This window comes from Rhinopithecus bieti, unplaced genomic scaffold (genome assembly GCF_001698545.2).
Source record: "Rhinopithecus bieti isolate Rb0 unplaced genomic scaffold, ASM169854v2 scaffold_2453, whole genome shotgun sequence".
Classification (NCBI taxonomy): domain Eukaryota; kingdom Metazoa; phylum Chordata; class Mammalia; order Primates; family Cercopithecidae; genus Rhinopithecus; species Rhinopithecus bieti.
In genome coordinates, this window is record NW_016804447.1 from 6,627,711 (window position 1) to 6,649,212 (window position 21,502).

Consider the following 21,502-nt stretch of genomic DNA (forward strand, 5'->3'; position numbering starts at 1 on the left):
AGTTCTTAGCATTTGAAATGCTTTAAACATCCTGGTAAACTGAGGTTTAATACTGCTTTTTACTGATGATAGACTTGAGTCGTGCATTAAATTGAATTAAATTAAAATAAAGCATTCTCAGAAATATGATAGGAAGAGACTTTTGATTTTGTACAGCTGGCCAAATAATTTGCCTTTTTAAAAAGTATCAGATGACAGTAGGTTAGATTAAGTAAACTTAGAAATGAAAGGACTCATGTTAAGACAGTTATCCTAAGTACAATTAAAGTTTGCTTTCGTATCAACTTGTTAAGACTCATAAATATAGCTCTTATATAAGACATTTTAAATTCACCCAACTGGTCAATAGATGATTTCTATAGCAGTCACTAACAAATACAGCTTATTACGAGCATATAGTTCACTTCTAAAAAGGTTATTACTTCAAATTTAGTTTGCTTGCCATAAAATTTAAATTTTGTTTCAAGCTATAAAGTATTTTAAAACAGGTTAGTTATTAGGAATTTTTTTAAATACTAGTATATAATGAAATCTGTTAAGACATATCAGATATTTCTGCCCTAAAATTTATGTAGAATGGTTTCAACAGTGATTCTTATTAGACAGCTAAGTATGTTTCAGAAGAGGATTTTGTTAAAAACCTTAAACACAACAGTCGGGCACAGTGATTCATGCCTCTAATCCAAGCTATTCAGGAGGCTGAGGCAGGAGGATTACTTAAGGCCAGGAGTTCAAGACCAACCTGGGTGAGGTAGAGAGACCCTATCTCTTAAAAAAAAAAAAAAAAAAAAAGTTAGAAATTAGCCAAGCATGGTAGTGCACCTGTAATCTTAGCTACTCAGGAGGCTAAGGAGGAAGGATTACTTAAGCCCAGGAGTTTGAGGCTGCAGTGAGCTATGATCAAGCCACTGCACACCAGCCTGGTGACAGAGTGAGATCCTGTCTTAAAAAAAAAAAGATAAAAAACAACAATAAGCAGTTGTATTAAAGGTGAAGTAATTGGCCTGGTATAGCAAGATGGCAGCATAATGTTCTGAGCAGAACTCTTGCTTTATGCGTCACAGATCACTGACTTAATGACTCTGGGTAGCTTGTCTGTCTTTAGCTCCACAGTGAAAAAATTTAAATAAATGGCCTTTAAATCCTGCTCTTTTAGGTGCTTCTTTGGCATGTATTTCTCTGGTCTTTGTGAGAATGAGCTACTAGGGGCAGATATACCACAGTGAGCAGGTCAAGAATTGTTCTTACACTCAAGGAGCTGATGACCAAGAAGGACATACTTAATTACTTTCTCTACCTTCTCTTGTCCTCTGTAGAGTTTAATTATATTGCAGCACAATACTCTCATCATAGGGAATATAGGAAGAAATAAGCCTGTGAAACCTCTTGTTGAGTTCACCTTGGTGGTTTTATTTAATATATAACAAATGCCCTTCCATGGGAACCCCAGGAGAAATTGCTTTTTTCCTCCAGAAATAGTTGGGTGTCTCTGAAGCAACTGACATGATTTTATTTTGTGGGTGTTCTGTTATGTAACTGAAATTTAGCTCATTGGCTGCTAGGAAATTCAGAGCTAAATTTGTAGTATATCTCCAGCAGTTATGGAGCTTTTTATGTTTCTTTTGTGTACTGACTTCATATTAGTCTTCATTTATTCAAGTATTTAAGCATATGTTATGTGTCAAGGGCTGAGAATACAAACAATGAGTAAGAAAGATTGGGCCTAGAGGGTTTCCATAAGATAAGATGTGAGCCTCTGACCCAGAGAAGAGATAAACGTGATGATCTGAAGGAAAAACACTTTCCCAACCCTGATTTTTCCCTTTGCCCCATGCCTCGCACTAAGTTTCATTTTGTCTGTATGTATATGCTAGATGTATTTTTTAAAAGCTGCATTTTAAATCTTTTCTTGGAAAAACACACAGTATAACATAAAACATGCAACAAAATAAATGCACTAGAAAATACTTGTAAGACAGAGGTAGAATGAGAAAAAATAGTTTGTGCGGGCAGGGGCTATAACGGAGAGTTGGAAGGGACAGGCCTGGCTAAGGGCGTTCTGCATAGGTAAGGCAAGACCTATGAGGTGTGCTCTGGGAACTTTACCATACTAGTGATACTGAGGCAGGGGTAAAATGAAACTTTTTTTTTTGGTCACCATGGCAGAACAGAGAAAATGAAACTTGATAGGTAAGTAGGATCAGGTCATACTGAGTCTTATTTAAAGGTACCTTTGCATAAACCGAGGATTATCTTTTTCACTTCAGAACTTTTAGGTAATGGTTATGGCCCACATAAGTCATAACACAAATTATATTGATATTCTATCTTATTAGCAAAATACAAACAAAATACTGAGATGTTTCCAATAGGTGTCTTTTTCATTCTCAAACCTCCTCCTATAGGTTCGGATCATGTTAATGAAATTTCTACCAAGTGTTTTCATGGATGCTATGAGAGACAATCCTGAAGCTGCTGTACATATTTTTGAAGGAACTCATGAAAATCCTGAGTTAATTTGGAATGATAATTCCAGAGATAAAGTGTCCACAACAGTTAGGGAAATGATGCTAGAGTAAGTAAAAACAAAGGTAATAATTTATAGCCTTTAAATAAAATCACTGGGAAGGGCAAACATTTCTTACTGTGCCTATCACCTCTAAAACTTATGCTAAAGATTAATGAAAATGTATTTTGTGACTGAAGTTTGGTATTCATCCCCTTTTTTCCCCAAGGCACTTTAAAAATCAGCAGGACAACCCTGAGGCAAACTGGAAGGTAAAACATGCTTTTATTTTACATCTTATTTTCTGTTGATTTAGTTATTTTAACTTTCTACTGAGTCAGTTTAATGCCAACCTATAACTACTTTGTCATTAAGACTCTTGGGTATTCCCCTGGAAAATAAGGCTTCAAACATAAAAATTGGAATACTTACTTTTGAAGTTAGTAAGAAGAGCACCCTTTCTGAACTTTATTAAGAAAAAATTCATAATTTGATTACATTAATGGCTATTTGTGGACTGATTAACATTGTAAACAATTCTTCAATATGGTGTGCATTTCTAGCTTCAAGATTATTAAGTGCCTTGACTGTGGTTCTTTCTCTATTTAAAGTTACCTGAAGATTTTGCCGTGGTGTTTGGAGAAGCAGAGGGTGAACTTGCTGTTGGAGGAGTCTTCTTGAGGATCTTTATTGCACAACCAGCCTGGGTTCTAAGAAAGCCTAGAGAATTTCTTATTGCACTATTAGAAAAATTAACTGAGCTCCTAGAGAAGAACAATCCTCATGTAAGCTTCAGTCATCAGCAAAACATTTCAAAGACTTTGCTAACTAGACTGGTGTTTCTCTTACAACCTTATTCACAAAGACCGTGAATTAGGAACTGGCCAGCTCTTTCAGTGTAGCAGCCACATTTAAATTCACATATTCCCCTCGATAATTTTTTGCCATGTTCAAAAGTGAAGCTCTTTAGTATGTTTATGAACTAAAGTTAAAGATATCTATATTGGGAGGATGCTATTTCTAAAAATTACAGAAGCCCTAAAAGAAGGTTTTTACTGTCCATCTCTAATGAATATGTAATTTTAAGGAGAAACCTAAGTGTTCAGTGTTCCTCTGAGAGTGTGTTCTGCTTGGGCATGTGCTACACTCTACTTTATGTATATGGCAGGGATAATAACCCTAGTCAAAGAAATTGACAGAAGAGTAGTAACTATGTGGTTGAATCCTGTATCTGTGGCTGAGGCTACCTGGGAAGCAGGAGTGAGTGAAAAGGTAGCTTTGTTCTTGGTTTGGCAAGCCAAATACCCTGATAGTATATAAGATTTTGTTTTTCAAAGTCTTTTTTGTTTTCAGAAGTTTTAAGATTTTGTTGAGATGGAAGACAATTAACCTACATGATTGTTGTTGAATTAAACAGCCTGGCTACAGAATAAGGTGATTAAGAGCCTGAGTTGTGTTATTAGATGGTCCCAGCCGTACCACTGACCAGCTCTGTGACCTTGGGCAATACCTCCTGACTCTGCCTCAGTTGCTGCGTTTATAGAATAATCATAGCACCTGTCTCTGAGGCTGAGGTTCTAATGAGTTAATATATTTAGAATACTTAACATAATGTCTGGCACATTTCAAGTGCTTAGAAATTATTAGTTATTATCATTAGCTTAGTAAAACGTATTTTAGAAACATCATTAGCTTGCCAAGTATTTACCAGTGCTACTTTCCGTAGTCATATTCCTCTAACAGGATTTTTACTACATACATAGTTTGCTTGGGAAATGCAGTTCTCAGAAGCTAAAACTTAGGAAAGCACATAGCAGTTTCCTCCTATGTCACCTTTCTTTTTGGACACATTCCAATTTTAATGTTAATTTAAGATGCATTTTATTATGGTTCTGGATGTGTGCATCTAGTGATATAAGCTGAAGGTCTTTCCAATCCGTTATCCACAATAGAAAGTGCTTTGTGGGAGCCAGACATGTTAAATGGTAGGGTTTTAATGAAACTGGGAAAACATTTCACTAGTTCTGCATTCTTCTGGATTATTGTTCTGACACTAACATACCTGCAACATGGTCTAAAAATTTCTAGTAATATCATTTGGGACATGATCTCTTAAACCTGCAGCAGAAATTAGGTATATCTAACCTAGTGAAATCTTAAATAGCACATTCTTAAAGTCCTTTGGATTCATGCCTTTTATCAAAGAAAATGGGAAGTTCATTGTTCTCTTCAGATTCGTGAGTCTGTTTTCAAGTATCAGCACTTAGAACTTTTGAATCCCTAGTTTTGAATACCAAATACATTACCTTGGGTATTTAGGACTGTGTGAGTGTTTTATAGTTGATTTATTTTTGTTTTACACCTGCAGGGAGAAACTCTGGAAACCTTGACAATGGCAACAGTGTGTCTCTTCAGTGCACAGCCTCAGCTGGCAGATCAGGTCCCGCCATTGGGCCATCTTCCCAAAGTTATCCAGGCAATGAATCATAGGAACAATGCCATTCCTAAGAGTGCCATTCGGGTTATCCATGCCTTGTCTGAAAATGAGGTATTGATGAATCACGTAGTAGCTTATAAGCTCCAGAATTTATCTGCACTCCCTTCTTGACTGATATAAGTTGTAGTATTATATAAATCCCCTTTCTGCCATGTGTCTTTTTGCATACGAACCACATGGTATTTTATTAGTTCTGGGTTTATCAAAACTGGTATTTATCAAATCAATTTTGATAAATACCAGTTTAGATGATATAATTAATAGATTAAATTTTGGTTCAGTTCATTGTTAAACTGAAAGGGATTCTTTTTTACCTATTTACTTATTTTGTTGCAGTATTTACCATGTTATATAAATATTGTTACTCTACAAGTAACCTTCTCTTTTGGGCACTTAGCTGTGTGTTCGAGCCATGGCATCTTTAGAGACCATTGGCCCACTGATGAATGGAATGAAAAAGCGAGCAGATACTGTTGGTCTAGCCTGCGAAGCAATTAATCGAATGTTTCAGAAGGAGCAGAGTGAATTAGTAGCACAAGTAAGTTACTTTCTAGATTTAGCACTATTTTAGGAAAGCAAACATACCAAATAGATTTTTACTGATTTGGTACTGATTTGGTTTCCTTGACTTAAGGTTGGTGAGAGTTAACTTGTGAGTTTGTGTATACACAATTTTATATCTTATATATACATACACATACAGTGTATATGTGTGTGTATATGTGTATGCATATATACATGTATATTGGTGTGTGTATATAGACACACACAGAAAAATGGGGCCAACTGCCAACAGTCTTACCAACTGAAAGTACTTTTATGGTGTATAAAATTTAAATCTTGGCTATCCATTGTGCAATTAGCCTAGCTTAGCTTGCTTAGCTTGATTTGTAAAATGTGCTGCATCCTCTTTGGAAAAATTCATTCTGTTTATTTATTCCTTTGTTTCTTAAGTCATGTTTAAGAAACATGCCAAGATAATGCCTTTTTCAAAGAGACTGTCCACCTAATGAAAACTGGACTTGATGGATATCCATGTAGATAGATGTTGAAAGAACAAAAAACATGCAATAAATTTAAAAACTTACGAAAACGATCTAAAATGTAACTCAAAGAACAAATACCACATGATCTGACCTGTAATGGAGTCTAAAACAATCAGACTCATAGAAGCAGAGAGTAGAATGGTGATTACTAGAGGCTGGGGGTGGGGAGAATGGGAAAAAGCTGGTCTAAAAGTACAAAGTTTCTGTTAGGAAGAATAAGGCTTTTAAGATCTATTGTGCAGTATGGTGACTATAGTTAATAATACATTGTATATTTCAAAATTGGTAAGAGTAGACTTTAAATGTTTCCACAAAAAAGGTATTTGTAATGGAAGATATGCTGATTAGCTTGATTTAATTATTCTGCATTGTATGCATGTGTCATAACATCACTTTATTTCCCATAAATACATACAATAAAAAATAATAAATTGTTTAAATAGAATTCTGAATGAATTCAGAATTCTAGAATTCTGAATTCTATTCACAATAACTGAGGCATTCTTCATCTTAAAAACCATTCAGTGGTTTCTCATTACCTGCCAGATCACTAAGTGACATCTGGTATCCTTAAACAGAATACAAGGCCCTGCATCTTTATTATCTGGGCTTCCCATTCTCCCAGCTCCTCAGCCTTACCCGCTGGACCCTCATTGAGGCAAGCAGAGCTGTTGGGTAAATCTCAAAGAGATATTGGATGCTCTGAGGTTCAAACTTATGATTGGCTTGAGGAGTTTGATGTGTAGGAAAGAACAGGAGCTGGTACTACCACTTACTGGCTTTCTGACCTCAGACATGATATTTAACCTTAAAATGCCCAGATTTCTCATCTGTAAAATAAAGTTATGACATCTCGCAGGGTTGTTAATGAGAATAGTCCCTGAAAAAAGAGGTGCACTCACTAAGTGTCTTATTTCTACCTATTCCCTCTGAGTTTCAAAATGGATAGTGAAAATTGTGATACTAGATTATTATTCAGCTTTTATTAGGCTGATATGAAATGTATGATGACTACAAAGATTGATGTTTGAAGAAAATATGAAAATATACTAACGTATTTCAGAGATTGTTGCCTGTTAGTACAGTGCTACTAGGGCAGGCAGCCCAGTACAGGAGCTAACAGCTCAGGTTCTATATTTTCTGGCTCCAGATACATATTTTAGTACTGCCCAGCTCTGTGATTATGAACATGTTTTTTTACTGTTTTACCCTTTGTGCATTAATTGAATAAAATAATTGATGTATAGCATTTAGGATGGTTGATGGCACAGAATAAGATCTCATTAAATAAAAATATCATTAGATACTTAAGCCTGTGTATGGCATTAAAATAATGGTGCACAGGCTGCCTTCCAGGTGTGGTCCTGGGGGTAAAATTATTTCTTCAGTGGATGATTTGCATTTTTTCTGTGTGTGTATATATGCTTAATATTTTTTCTAGGCCCTGAAAGCAGATTTGGTTCCATACCTCTTAAAATTACTCGAAGGGATTGGTCTTGAAAACCTGGACAGCCCAGCAGCCACTAAGGCTCAGATTGTTAAAGCTCTCAAGGCAATGACTCGAAGTTTGCAGTATGGAGAACAGGTGAGTCTGCATAGAGGCAACTTTTGATTTTCTAAAAGCCAGGGTCTTGGCTATGGATGATCCACGAACCTGTGTTCGAGTTCCACTTACAGATATGGTTCTGTTGGCTGTAACTGGAGAAGATCCAGAGCCCAAGGATGGACTTGCATACCTGCCTCATAACTGATGAAAAAGCATAAACCATACACTCAGTATTCAAGAGGATTCTCCTGGATAGTGATGGCATGTTGTACACTTCAGGAAGAAAAATGCTGGAAGCCTTTAGCACGGAATATGCAGCATTTAGTGCTGCTTAACTTTCAGCTCTAGGAGTTATTCATGGGTAGTGATAATGAAATTCATTAACCATCCCATAATGCTATTTTAAAAGATGTAGAACATCATTTTTGTTTTCATTTCCTTTCTTGCTGGTGCTTATAAAGTGTTGGGTTTTTTTTTCTTTTGTTGTGACTTCATTTTTCCTGTGTGTATTAGTGTATTTCAGCTGCACGTATTTGCTGACTTCAGGCCTGTTCAGTAATTTAATTTTCCTCCTCAGTTTTATTTTTATTATTGCCTCTAAGGAGTTCTTCATTCATTGTTACTATATAGCCCCATCTACTAATGCTCATTTTTATTGACATGAAATTTACATAGCATAAAATTAACCATTTTATGGTAAATAGTTAATTGGCATTTAGGACATTAACAGTGTTGTGCAAATTCCACTGTATCTAGTTCCAAAACATTTTCATCACCTCTGTACCCATTCAGCAGCTACTCTCCCTTTCTTCCTTCCCCCAACCTTCGGCACCCACCAATCTGTTTTCTGTCTCTGGATTTACCTCTTCTGCGTATTTCATATAAATAGAATCATACACGTGACCCTTTGTGTCTGTCTTGTCACTGAGCATGTTTTTAAGCAGCATCCATGTTATCAATGCTTCATTTTTATGTCTAAATATGTCATTGTATGTAATGCTCCAATTTGCTTATCCATTCATCTGTTGATGGACATTTGGGTTATTTCCTCTGCTAATCTTCTACAGGTTTTAACTGACTTCAGCTATAGCTTTCCTATAGTGAATTTACTGGATTTGTATGTTTCAAGTAAAGAAACATTTTTCATGCCATTGTCATTCTATTGATATGATCATTTAAATGATTTAAAATGATATTAAAGAAGAGAAGCAGCACATATTGCTGCAGTCATTAACTGGTGTGTTTTAAAAGTATTTTCTTGGTTTTGCCTATGAGTGTTCTAAACACCAAGCAGAGGCTCTCCTGCGTACCACTTGTAGGCAGTTGTCTTGTCCTTGACTTGCCTCAGGATTCCTGGTAATGAAATTAGCAAAGTAATCCTGACACCCACTTTCTGCACCCTAGGGAGGGGAGGAAAGAGGTATAGTAGTTTCTAAATAGGAACTCCCCTACCAGCTTTACAACTAATCACTTCCACTATTGCTTCTTTCCAAGGTTGGAGCAGGTACCCCCTTCCTTGGACTCACACGGTCCCCTTGTATAACCCTGCTTTAATTCTTACCACGGAATTATTTGACTCTGTCTCCCCTACTAGATTGTAAGCACTTCAGAGACTGTCTTTCTCATCTTTGTGTTCACTGTGCTTACCACATAAGAGGTGCTCAGTAAAATATTTGATATGAACATTGATGTGCAAAAGATATTCACTAAGTTGGTATTTCCTGAATGTTTTGTCACCCAGAAATATCGTTCATCGTAGTTTAGTGCATATTCCCACCCATATATTATTTATACTCATGTGTATGTATTTCAAGTACATACGTGTACCCATTTTACTTCTGATACTCTGATGCTTTCTATATTAACCAGTTTTATTTTTTCAAGCATGCTGTTCATAACCCTCCTGGTTGTTTCATAAACGTCTTTAGGTCACAGCTCATAATTTGAAAGACTGCTTTAAGTTTTAGCTCAATTTGGCAGTATCTTCTCCCCAAACTCCTTCCTTGAGAATAGCTCATCAGCCCATACACTGTCAGCCATCTGTTACTGTCACGAGAAAATACTCTGCATAGGAATCTTCCTCCTTGAATTACATATAAGTCAGTAATTGTAGGTTCAAATAATAGAGTCCAGCTTTAGTGGGGCGGCTGACTCGAGGACTTCTTTGGGTCTGCCTTAATGAGATGTGTCTGGCACAGTGCCTGCTATGGCGTGTTTGATGAATGCTAGTTCTTGCTCCATATTTGAGTCTTTCCTCACTGGTCTTCTTCCTTGTTGCTTTGGAAGTTAGTTTTTCTTTTTGTCTTCCAACATCCAGCCCTTGATTTTATGTTCAAAGGGCTTGTTTTACTTCCCTAGGTGAATGAAATCCTGTGTCGTTCTTCAGTCTGGAGTGCCTTCAAAGATCAGAAACATGATTTGTTCATTTCTGAGTCACAAACAGCAGGATACCTCACAGGTAAGCCATACCTAATTGGTTATCATAAGACACCTGGCAGAAGCCACTTGGACCTTTCTTTTGCCTTAAGTAGACTTAAAATTGTTTTTAGAGTGTTTCTTAGGCTACTGGCTGACCTTTCTTGGAGGTGCTATGAGCATGTAGACCTCTGGTTTTAGCCTTATATAGCATGCAAACTGTTGTTGTGTTGAATAGGTACTGACTAAAGCATGTATTTTGTTCAGTTTTGATCCAGTTAATTGGGTCATAGAATATATTTGGAGCATGTCTGTATTAAAGTATTTATCTTGTAAAGAGAATGAATAAATATCTGCTGAGGAATATCAGTATCAGAAACATGATATCATCATTCCATATCTGTCAGAATAACAGATTAAAACTCCAAATATGTATAATTGTATGTAAAAGATATTCTTGACTAGGCGCAGTGGCCTGTAATCCCAGCACTTTGGGAAGCCGAGGCGGGCGGATCACAAGGTCAGGAGATCGAGACCATCCTAACACGGTGAAACTCCCATCTCTACTAAAAATACAAAAAATTAGCCAGGTGTGGTGGCAGGTGCCTGTTGTCCCAGCTACTCGGGAGGCTGAGGCAGGAGAATGGCGTGAACCTGGGAGGCAGAGCCTTGCAGTGAGCCAAGATGGTGCTACTGCACTCCAGCCTGGGCGACAGAGGGAGATTCCGCCTCAAAAAAAGATATTCTCCTAAGTTTCCAGTGATTCGTTTATGGTTTTGCTAAATATTTAGGGTGTGTCCTTTTATGGGTGTGGAATATATAGGAATGAAAGGATGTTTTACTGCTTTGGTTTCAAAGGATACTATGTTTAAAACTCAGAACATTTGTTTGACACACTAATTGCATAATTTTAGAATAGTCATTTTCATATAGGCTTCAACATAAGAAAGTCAGACTATTGCTGAATGCTAAAGAGCAGTATCTTGTCTGGTATAAAAGTTTTTAATTTGAAATTAACCTTAGGAATATGAGGCGGTTCTTGCTGTCTGCCTGAAATTGTAGTATATAAAAAGATGTCAGCCCTGCATTCTCTCCTAACCAAAGATGATAGAGATAAACTAAGAGAAAAAATTATCACCCAGGGTTTCTAAACCATTGTAATTGTTTTAATCTTGATTGCTAGTACAGAAGTTTATAAAATCATGAAGACTCAATCTGGAATATTCAAAACTAGGGGCTTTGGAAGAAGTTTTACCTGGTTTTAATTTTAAACTTAGTGTGACACTTTTTTTCTTCACCATAACCACTTTAATATTGACAATCCTAAAGTTGGAGCAGAGTCCTAAAATGTATAAACATGCAGTGCTTTGGCTGCAGGTCTGTCCTGTTCAGAACAGTGTCATAGGTTTTTATTTTAACTTTTCCATCCCCTGTCCCTCATATCTATGGAGAAAAATACCTAGACCGTGGTCTTAGTCTATCCCATATCTCTCTTCAGATTTGGTGTTAAAACTATAGCTTCTAAGTAGGAGTTTGTTCTTATAGGCACTATAAAAACTTTACCTCTTTAGCCTCTGTCCAAAAATTTACATACCACATTTTCATGGCATTACATTCATTACTTTGTGTATAAGGATGGTATGATTGAAAAAAAAAATCTGCCTTATTTTTATTATTTATTTTTTTGAGACAGTCTCACTCTCTCACCCAGGCTGGAGTGCAGTGTCGCGACCTCAGCTCACTGTAACCTCTGCTCCCCGTATTCAAGTGATTCTCCTGCTTCAGCTTCCCAAGTAGCTGGGATTACAGGCTTGCCCCAGCATACTCAGCTAATTTTTGTAATTATTATTATCATTATTATTTTTAGTAAAGACGGGATTTTGCCATGTTAGCCCTGCTGGTCTTGAACTCCTGGCTTCAGGTGATCCACCCAACACGGCCTCCCAAAGTGCTGGGATTACAGGCGTGAGCCACCACACCTGGTTTTTTTTTTTTTTTTTTTTCTGCGATGGAGTCTGGCTCTGTCACCCAGGCTGGAGTGCAATGGTGCAATCTCGGCTCACTGAAATCTCTGCCTCCCAGGTTCCAGCCATTCTCCTGCCTCAGCTTCCCAAGTATTTGGGATGATAGGCATGTACCACCATGCCTGGCGAATTTTTGTATTTTTAGTAAAGGCTGGTCTCAAACTCCTGACCTCAGGTGATCTGCCCACTTTGGCCTCCCAAAGTGTTGGGATTACAGGCTTGAGCCAGCACTGCCGCCTTTTTTTTTTTTTTTTTTTGAGATGGAGTCTTGCTCTGTTGCCCAGGCTGGAGTGCTGCAGCATGATCTCAGCTCACTGCAACCTTTGCCTCCTGGGTTCAAACGATTCTCCTGCCTCAGCCTCCCAAGTAGCTGGGATTACAGGTATGCACCACCATGCCTGGCTAATTTTTGTATTTTTAGTAGAGATGGGGTTTTGCCATGTTGGCCAGGCTGGTCTCGGACTCCTGACCTCAAATGATCCACCCGCCTCATACTCCCAAAGTCCTGGGATTACAGGTGTGAGCCACTGCACCTGGTCAGCCTTATTTTTCTTAACTAAGAGTAAATTGGCCCTGAAGAATAGTAATATGTCTATTATAAGCTTCTCTACAGGAAAGCTTGTTCTAATTCTTTTGTTCTGTCTTATCTATCATTCTTTGACTTGATGAAATAAAAAACATGTGTCCTTGACTTAGAGTGTGAACCTTTAAAAGGTCTGTGGTTAGAATCCAGAAGAAATAGGGGTTTATCTTCAGAAACCTGGACTTCATTTGGTCCTCACCCCCATCCACATGCTCTAGTAACTATAGGGAAAAGGTATAGGCAGTAAAAAGCTTCTTGCCTTTCCTTTTACTTGGATCTGTGGGGTGGCTTCTGAATGAGGTATGAAAAGTGGCTGTGAAGAGATTAGAAGAAGGTTGGGGAAAAAGAAAAGTTGGGGTATACAAATTTTTTCCCATCCCTGAGCCAGCTGAAGGGACAGCAAGTTCTGTACAGGCCTGGCCAAGTGGGGAGATGGTGTAAAACCCAACCAGGAAGGGACTTGGAGATGAGTCTTCCAGAAGGCCATTACTGAAGCCTGCAGACATGTCCATGTAGAACAGTCTGGACAAGCTGTAAGCATTATTGGCCCCAGAATTGTGAAATTCTGGACATGTTATCAATCTGGGATGCTCTTCTGTAGTGATGTTAGTTGCTTGAGATTTTTTCGTCAGCTCTAGTCTGTCCTATTTGAAAGGACCAACTTGCCGGCTACAGTGGCTTTTGTCTGTAATCCCAGCAATTTTGGAGGCCAAGGTGGGCAGACTGCTTGAGTCTGAGTTTCAGACCAGCGTAGGCAACACGGCAAGACCCCGTCTCTACAAAAAAAATACAAAAATTTAGCCAGGCATGTTGGTGCATGCCTGTAGTCCCACCTACTCGGGAGGCTCTCTTGAGCCTAGGAGGCGGAAGTCACAGTGAGCTGAGCTCGCACCACCACACTCCAGCCTGGGCAACAGAGCAAGACCTTGTCTCAAAAAAAATTAATTAATTAAATTACATTAAAAATGAACTATTTCAAGATTTAAAGCTGCTAACTCTTGCCGTCTGCCTGAAATTGTAGTATATAAGATGTCAACCCTACATCTTCCTCTAATTGCAGATGATGTAGGCAAATTAAGAGATAAATTAGGTAAATTTACCACCAGTTGGATTGATGTGTGCTCATTGAGTTGCCAAATGTTTTTTGTGTTTGAGCTTTTCATTGATGTATTGTGTATCATGTGTTTGATAAAAGGGGCATATAGTTCTAATAATGGTAAAATACCATGATGTGGAACTCCAGGAATTTATAGTGTTGTGTTGAATTGGGATTGCATTTAATTAAAATGTGCCCTGTGCTACTTCCAAACTTCAGAAGATACAGATTGTACCCAACCCCTCTGTAATCATTGAAATCAAGGTTGCTGACTGGGCACGGTGGCTCACGCCTGTAATCCCAGTACTTTGGGAGGCCGAGGCAGGCGGATCACGAGGTCAGGAGATCAAGACCATCCCAGCTAACACAGTGAAACTCCATCTCTACTAAAAATACAAAAAAATTAGCCAGGTGTAGTGGCGGATGCCTGTGGTCCCAGCTACTCGGGAGGCTGAGGCAGGAGAATGGTGTGAACCCGGGAGGTGGAGCTTGCAGTGAGCCGAGATGGCGCCACTGCACTCCAGCCTGGGCGACAGAGCGAGACTCTGTCTCAGAAAAAAAAAAAAAGAAGAAATCAAGGTTGGTGTGACAACACACACCACCAACCCTTTTTTCTAACTGATGTCTTTAGGTGAGTTTGGCAGGTTAGGTGAATTTTATTTAGGACATGGGGAAAGATAAAGGAGTGAATTACTACTTCAAAGAAAGATAAAAATGACCAAAACTATGTTGTCTTCTCTCTGGCGGCTGAGTAAATGTCTGTCATTCAGTCACATGCTCAAGATTTGGGGTAAAAATTTTAAAGTCCTAGCTAGGTAGGATTACTCAATATTGAAAAATTGAAATGAGACTGCCTATTTCCATAGTTTCTCTAGCCTGGCATATTTTGTTTTATGACAAATGCTTGTTTAAAGGTGCCTCAGTGGAATTTTTCCTGTGGATGCAGATAAATTGTGGTTACTCATTATCCAGGGCCCTTGATTACTTAGCCATTTGTTAGGTTCTAGAACAGCTTGGTGCTGTCTCAGGGCCTCATAAAAAATAATTTCAGCAGTGAAAATCCTCAAATTACCTCACCTAGAAAATCAGTAGCAAAAGAAGGAACACGAAAAGGAACAGAAGCCAGGGTGAAGATGCTTTTAGAAGCCAGAATTGGAGATAACTTTTCACATATATACTTCATCATGGTAGCCAGTTCGGTTTTGTGGGATTCTCTGTAAATTTTCCATCTTTTCTCATTTCTCTGAAGTTCATCAGCCTTGTGCAAACTTGCCACATGTCCATTCCTGGCAGCCCCTGTTCTTCCCATCTGTCTCTGGAGAACACAACTGCTCTATTCCATGGAAGTGACCAAGCAGCACCTTTTAGCCCCAAGAAACCAGACATATCCTCAAGGAGAGGCCAGGGGCCTGGGGAGAGCACCTCAGATTTCATTTGTAGAACTATCCAGGAATTGATTTTGATTTGCCTTTCCTAAAGAGGCAAATGATGGTACTAAAATTTGGTTTCTTCCAAGCCCATCGTTTCACCATTTAGGTTTTAGCTCAGAGGTTCCCACATTTTCTCAGTTCACAGTGCCCTTAATAGCGCAGTAATTTTTTCATCCATCCCCAAGCCAAAAGAAATACCTATAATGAAGTAATTGCAAGACAACTTGAAAGTAGTTGTTTGTATGGTAGTCAGCAGATGGCGCTGTGTTTCAAATTTAAAATAACCAGCAGTTAGCTGGATGATGTGGCAGGCACCTGTAGTCCACGTGGACAGGCCTAATCCAGCTACTCAGTAGGCTGGGGTGGGAAAATCACTTGAGCCTAGGAGTTCGAGGCCTGGATAGGGGGGCTTTTAGGGGAGTTGCTTGAGCCCAGGAGTTCAAGGCAACATAGACCCCCATCTGTTAAATACACACACACAGGTGAAGAGAATAAATAAATATCCAGCAATGCCCCAGGGTGCCTCAGCACACAGTTTGAGAACTGTATCATTAATCCACTTTCTAGATGTAGCATTCGTGGTTTGGTCTCGTAACCTACTATTTTGATGGGAACCAAGTTGAACCCACAATCAGAATTGCTCAGAAACCACACAGTCTAGAGTGTTTGAGGTCTTACTGTTAAGGGTCTTACATCTTTGATGAGACCTACTGGATAGTTTTGCAGTAATGGTGCTGCAGCCTACAGTTCAGAGAGTGACAGGTGGTGGGAAATGATCACAGGGTGCTGCTGCGCTCTGAACTGCGTTGTTAGAGGGGCTTTGTTGACCTGCTGGCCTTTTTCCTGAGCAGACGGTGAAAGGCCTGGCATCCTGATTGGCTCAAGGCAGGAGTTGATAGATGCAGGCTCCCACAGTACCTTAAAAAGGGGAAATATTTTTTGTAAGCTCTACAAGTACAAGGTTTTTATAAGTACAGCATTCCAAGTACCTGGGCACTCTGGTTGGCTTCAGTTACAGCTCACACAGGCTGAGTCATCTCTGCCCATGTATCTGTGCAAGCCATTTCACATCCACAGTACCAATACTTCTAAGGTCAAAAACAAGATGAATCTGAATGGTAGCCTTTTGTCCTCCACCAATCCCTGTTTCTACCTTCCTCAAACTACTCTGCTGTTTGCGCTTCCTCACAACTTCCCTTGCTGCTTATATTTCTTTTTTCCCCTCAGGTGTCTCTCCTTCCCTTCTAACTGGCAGCAGCCCCCTTCACCTCAGGAGTGGGCTTTAGATCCGCTCTGCCAGGCAGCTTGCTAACTTCTGTGTAGCTCTCTGAAGCAGGTAGAGAAACGTTTTGCTAAATGCATGCCACTCCCACTGCCTTTCTAGTCCTAACCCTTCATTGTTCCTTAGTTGTTTGCCTTGTTTCCTACAATTTCAGCTAAAACTATTGCTCAGTATGCAGTATTACGCTACAGTGTCCCTTCCAAGTACTTGTTAGTTTGTGCAGTGCTTCTGAGATGTAATTAAATGTTTATGCAATGTTTAAAATAAACTCTAGAGGGTTAAAGCCATTAATATGCCCATAGGACACATCTCGATAAATGCTGGCGTGTATAGCATTTTCGTGCAATAGAAACAGAATCAAGGGAGAAATATATAACTAAAATATCAATACCCTTTCACGTAGCATTCTTGTTTTAACCTATGACTGATGGATGTCCAGAGCCTTCCTTTTCTTTCTCAGAGTCCTTGGTGTAGCAACCCTTGTTCATTTGGTGTTACTTGTTATAATAACATTTCTTTGCACCAAATGAAAATAGGTTAGTTTGAGTGTTGACAGAAGTGTTTATGTTGAATTTTGTCACATATGACTTTTGGATGGGCTGAGTGTAGTTTCTTTTGTCTGTTTCCATTTTTGTCCATTTGACATAGTTCTTTTCAGTGCTCGGAATTTTTTGAAAGATTGAAAACGAAAGATTCCCAAATGTAAGAAGGAAAATCACCAGTGTTACTGTCCAGCATACATTTTGAAATGATTTCTAGTCTATAGTACAGGCAGACATGAAAATGGTAGTATGTAGCTGTTGATTAAGGTATGGATGCACATTTAGGTAATTGAAATAGATGATGAGTTTTGTGTGATGGAGTGCCTGAACAGGCTCTGACATTTTTATAAAGGTCAGTGCTTTCACTTGACTCTGCTCTCTAGAGGTGTGTGTGTTCCTTTCTTGCAGGACCTGGAGTTGCTGGCTACCTTACTGCAGGTACATCCTCGTCGGTCATGTCTAACCTGCCACCTCCTGTAGACCATGAGGCAGGCGACCTTGGCTATCAGACTTGAAGTATTCACGACAGACAATAAACACTGAAAGGCCAGTGCCGAGTCCGAGTCCACATTCCTCCAGCTGATACGTTGAAGCAAACTCTTACTGCCTTTCTCCTGGTTTCATGACAGTGTTACTCCTTTTTCTATAAATATATTTTTAGGAAAAAAGTCAGTGATTCTAATTGTATCACATTATAAGAAAGCACTCTGTGGATCAACCTAAGTGGGTACACAAGAATTTTTTTTTCTTAGTGTATGTAAGCACATTTGTTCCTTATATCTGTTTACAAAACTGTGAATCAAAAGACAAAACTTTCTTCCTAGTTTTGTAATTTTTTTTTTTGAATTAACATGACTGTAGGGTTGAGCTACAGTCAACAAAAATTGGGCTAAGTCACTTTTCCCCAGGAAAGAATATTTCCCTCTCCTGCATCAAGTCTGCGTGGCCATCCTCACCCCACCGTCCAAGACTATTAGGTTTTGTCCCTGCACTCCTCACTGGCATCCTCAATCATTAACTTCTGAAAGCTCACAGTACATGTTAGTATGTATAACTGGCTTTACCAAATTGAATGAAGAGGAGCTTGTGCAAAAAAATTTAAAAATGGATGTCAAGATGTTATATAAGAGATTAGTGTAATTGTGAAATGTTCTATACACTATCAAATATATAAAGCTTTCTATATTGAATGTACATTATACAGATCATTCATATGTGTACATAAAATTTTAAAAATAAAGGGAATTGACTGCTTTGTTAATGAGATATATTTGTTCTCGTTTAATATTGCAGCCACATCTAAGTTTCCAGACACAGCATCTCATTTATTTTTCATACAACACTCAGGAATGGGTCAGGCTGTTAATTATGTGTGACAATTCTATTTTTAAGAAGAGAAAATTAAATAGCCAGAAGATTTTTCAAATAACAAGTCTCAGCACATAGATTTTCTCGTGTGACCACAAACTACAAGAAAATATAAACATGGAGAATATAAACAAATAATTCTTAAAGAATGGGGAAATACCCACACTCCCAAGTTTCCTTTCAAAGCAAAAACCGAGTTGATTCCACAGTTGATGTGTAAGAACAGCCAAAATGGAAACTTACTCCTATTCCAAGTCACTAATTCAAACTTTTGCATCAAGTTTATCATCTCTCACAGATTATGGAATAATATGTTAATGGAAGTATTTTAATATGTAACTAGGGTTTTAGTTTCTAGACAATAGATGGCCATAAAAATGTTCACTGAAAGAAATTATAACAGCTAAATTGGGATTAGGTATTTAGGAGAGCATAAATCAACATAGCAATTTTTTTTTTAAATACCAAGAATATAAGTATTGTGAATACAATAAAGACCCATTAAACTAGTCTGTAATCATTGATGTTTAGATGTCAATAATAGTTAACCTTTACTGAATATTTACTGTCTGCAAAGTATTGTATAACCTCATTTAATCCTCAGAACAAACCTATGGGCCAGTTAATCCTCAGAACAAACCTATGGGCTTGGTACTGATACAATTCCCATCTTCCAGGTGAAGAACATGAGGTTCAGATAAGTAAAGCAGCTTACTAAAAGTCACACAACTAGTAAGTAACAGAGTAAGAAATCAAAACTCTTAATGTGACGCTGAGGTGTGTATTCTGAGCCATTAAGACGACAGCAATGTCAGGCAAGTGTCTGTGATGGGGAAAGTTGAGTTTTGATATTTGAGGGTGGAGGCTTTATCTGAGATTTAAGTATGAAGTCGTTTGCTCCAGTCCTGAGATACAAAAGTGAGACAGCTTGAGCAGGGTAACAGGAAAGTGTATATAGGACACCTGGAGGGGTGGGGGTTGTCTGGTATGGCTGGGGGAAAAGGATCCAGAGAGAACCCAGCCTGAGACCCAGGGAGGAGCCAGCTGGACGGTGTCCTAAGTGCCGGGCTGACGCATTAACATCAAACCTAATAGTGATTCAGGAATGAGATCTGTGTTTTAAACAGCAGTGTGGAGTGATCACTTTGGTGTGTTTGTTGGGGGAGGGGCTGTTTAGAGGTAGCAAAACTCAGAGATACACCCTAGTAACCCACAGTCCATCTAAGGAGCAGTGCAGAGGCAGAAACTGGAAATGGGCAAGAGACCATGCTGGACCCTCGTCCGTCCACCGAGGATCATCACCAGATGCTCAAGAATCCCTTTCAGTCTAGAACTTCAGTAATCCTTCTCATGCTGAAATTGTTCATTATATGAAAATTGTGTAAATAAGCTTTATTAGGATTTTGGGAAGAGCACTTGGAAAAAATACTGCAGATAAACTTTCTCGCAACCTCCTCTGACTAGGAATTTAACTGCCTACTTGAGTTTCTGGGAATGCATGGCCCTCCTTTTACTGGTCAGCGGCAGTATGACCAAGGAAGGCAGACTTCTTTGTTTCCTTATCTACAAAGTAAGGTTAATTCTGAGCCCATTCCTCAAAGGCGTGTTACGAGAATTAAATAGGGATATTATGAGGCAAAAAAAAATCAAAATTAGTCCCCTTGAAATAAGATAAAAACCAGTGGTTACGAGAAATTGGATGGATGTGCTTTCTGTCCAACGAGTTATTAATCAGATGTTCTTTTAAATGACTGAATTCCTTTTGCAATATGTAGTTTCATGGTCACATGTGTGCTCATACCACTTTTGTGATGGGACAGAGAAGGACAAGGACTTCAGGGAAGCTAGTTGTTTGGGAGTAAATGGTTGTATCTTCCCCCAAAATTCACAGGGTGAGGCCCTAACCCCCAGTGGTATTTGGAGATGGAGCCTCAGGGAGGGTAATTAGTGTTAGATACCTGAGGTCATGAAGGTGGAGCCCTCATAATGGGGATAATACCTTAGACACCAGAGAGCCCACCTGTACGTCTCCCCTGACACCTGGCATTCTGCATCAAGAGGTCACGTGAGCACACTGGGAGCCAAGTACAAGCCAAGAGAAGAGGCCTCAGAATGAAACCTAACTTGCTGGCACATTGATCTTAAACTTCCCAGCCTCCAGAACTGTGAAAACTAAATTTGTTGTTTAGCCACCAGTCTATGGTATGTTGTTATGACAGTCCAAGCAGACTAATACATAGTGTTGGCTGGAGCACCAGTAACAAATAAGAGTTTTTTCATAGATTAGTAGGACAAAGGGTTGGTTGGAGCCAGAGCCACCTGAGCCTTGATGGGACTTGGTATAAATTCAACTCAAGCACCTTCAGAAACAACTGACAGCCTGTCCTGAAGCTGGGGAGGCAGACCCCCAAGGCTGGCCCACAGCACACACCAAACTTGGAATGGGCACTGAGTTAGAACTGGGTGACTGCCTGGCTCCTCGGAGCGTTTCCAGTTTTGTTTTTTTCTTGTGTTTTTTTTTTGTTTTTGTTTTTTTTGAGTACATGTTAAGTTCTGAGTATCCAGGTTATATCAGAATCACTCCTGGATGCCCAAGGTGTAGATTCCATCCTCATAGTAACCCCAAATGTTTGTGTGGATTTTGGTTGAATTCAGTGTTTAACCCATTGTCTTGTGTCATCTGGTCTGTTTAAATTAGGGCAGGAGAACAGAAGTAAGGTATCCTGGAGCTGGTATGGACTGAGTTGGGGCCACCTGGACTGTGGTTCTGGCCTTCACCAAGTGACCTTGGAGCTGTCACCAATAAGTGGGGGTCAAGACAATCTCTGTCTCCCTCCTGGGGATGTTCAGGAGATCAAGAATAATAGATGTAAACACCTAATAGGGTGTCAGCCTTGTAGACAGAGTGCGCCTCACTGCAGGGCGCAGTGAGGTTGTGTCAAGAACACTGGCTTGTCAGGCAGATTCTGCCCTGCTTAGGTTTCTGACATTGGGCATTAATTTTGTCTATGAAATGCCTGTTTGACCTGGTCAGGAAATCTTACTTTGGTGTTAAGAATCTGTTGAAATATGTATAAACCCTTTATGCAAAAATGCCCAGAAGCACATATTTTAAAAATACCTGAAAACTCAGTCCCACTGTCACCTCAGTTAAAAACCTCAGAACT

General features: G+C 39.1%; 1 protein-coding gene across 1 annotated transcript in view; it reads left to right on the forward strand.

Moving 5' to 3' along the window:
• Positions 1-18,233, forward strand: part of DNAJC13 (DnaJ heat shock protein family (Hsp40) member C13) — a 120,705-nt gene extending 102,472 nt beyond the window's left edge. The window contains 8 exon segments of the mRNA XM_017868346.1: positions 2,406-2,575; positions 2,736-2,778; positions 3,118-3,291; positions 4,875-5,054; positions 5,401-5,541; positions 7,491-7,634; positions 9,954-10,053; positions 17,376-18,233. Coding sequence (XP_017723835.1) covers positions 2,406-2,575; positions 2,736-2,778; positions 3,118-3,291; positions 4,875-5,054; positions 5,401-5,541; positions 7,491-7,634; positions 9,954-10,053; positions 17,376-17,482 — 1,059 coding nt within the window. The 3' untranslated portion in view covers positions 17,483-18,233.
• The last annotated feature ends 3,269 nt before the right edge of the window (positions 18,234-21,502 follow it).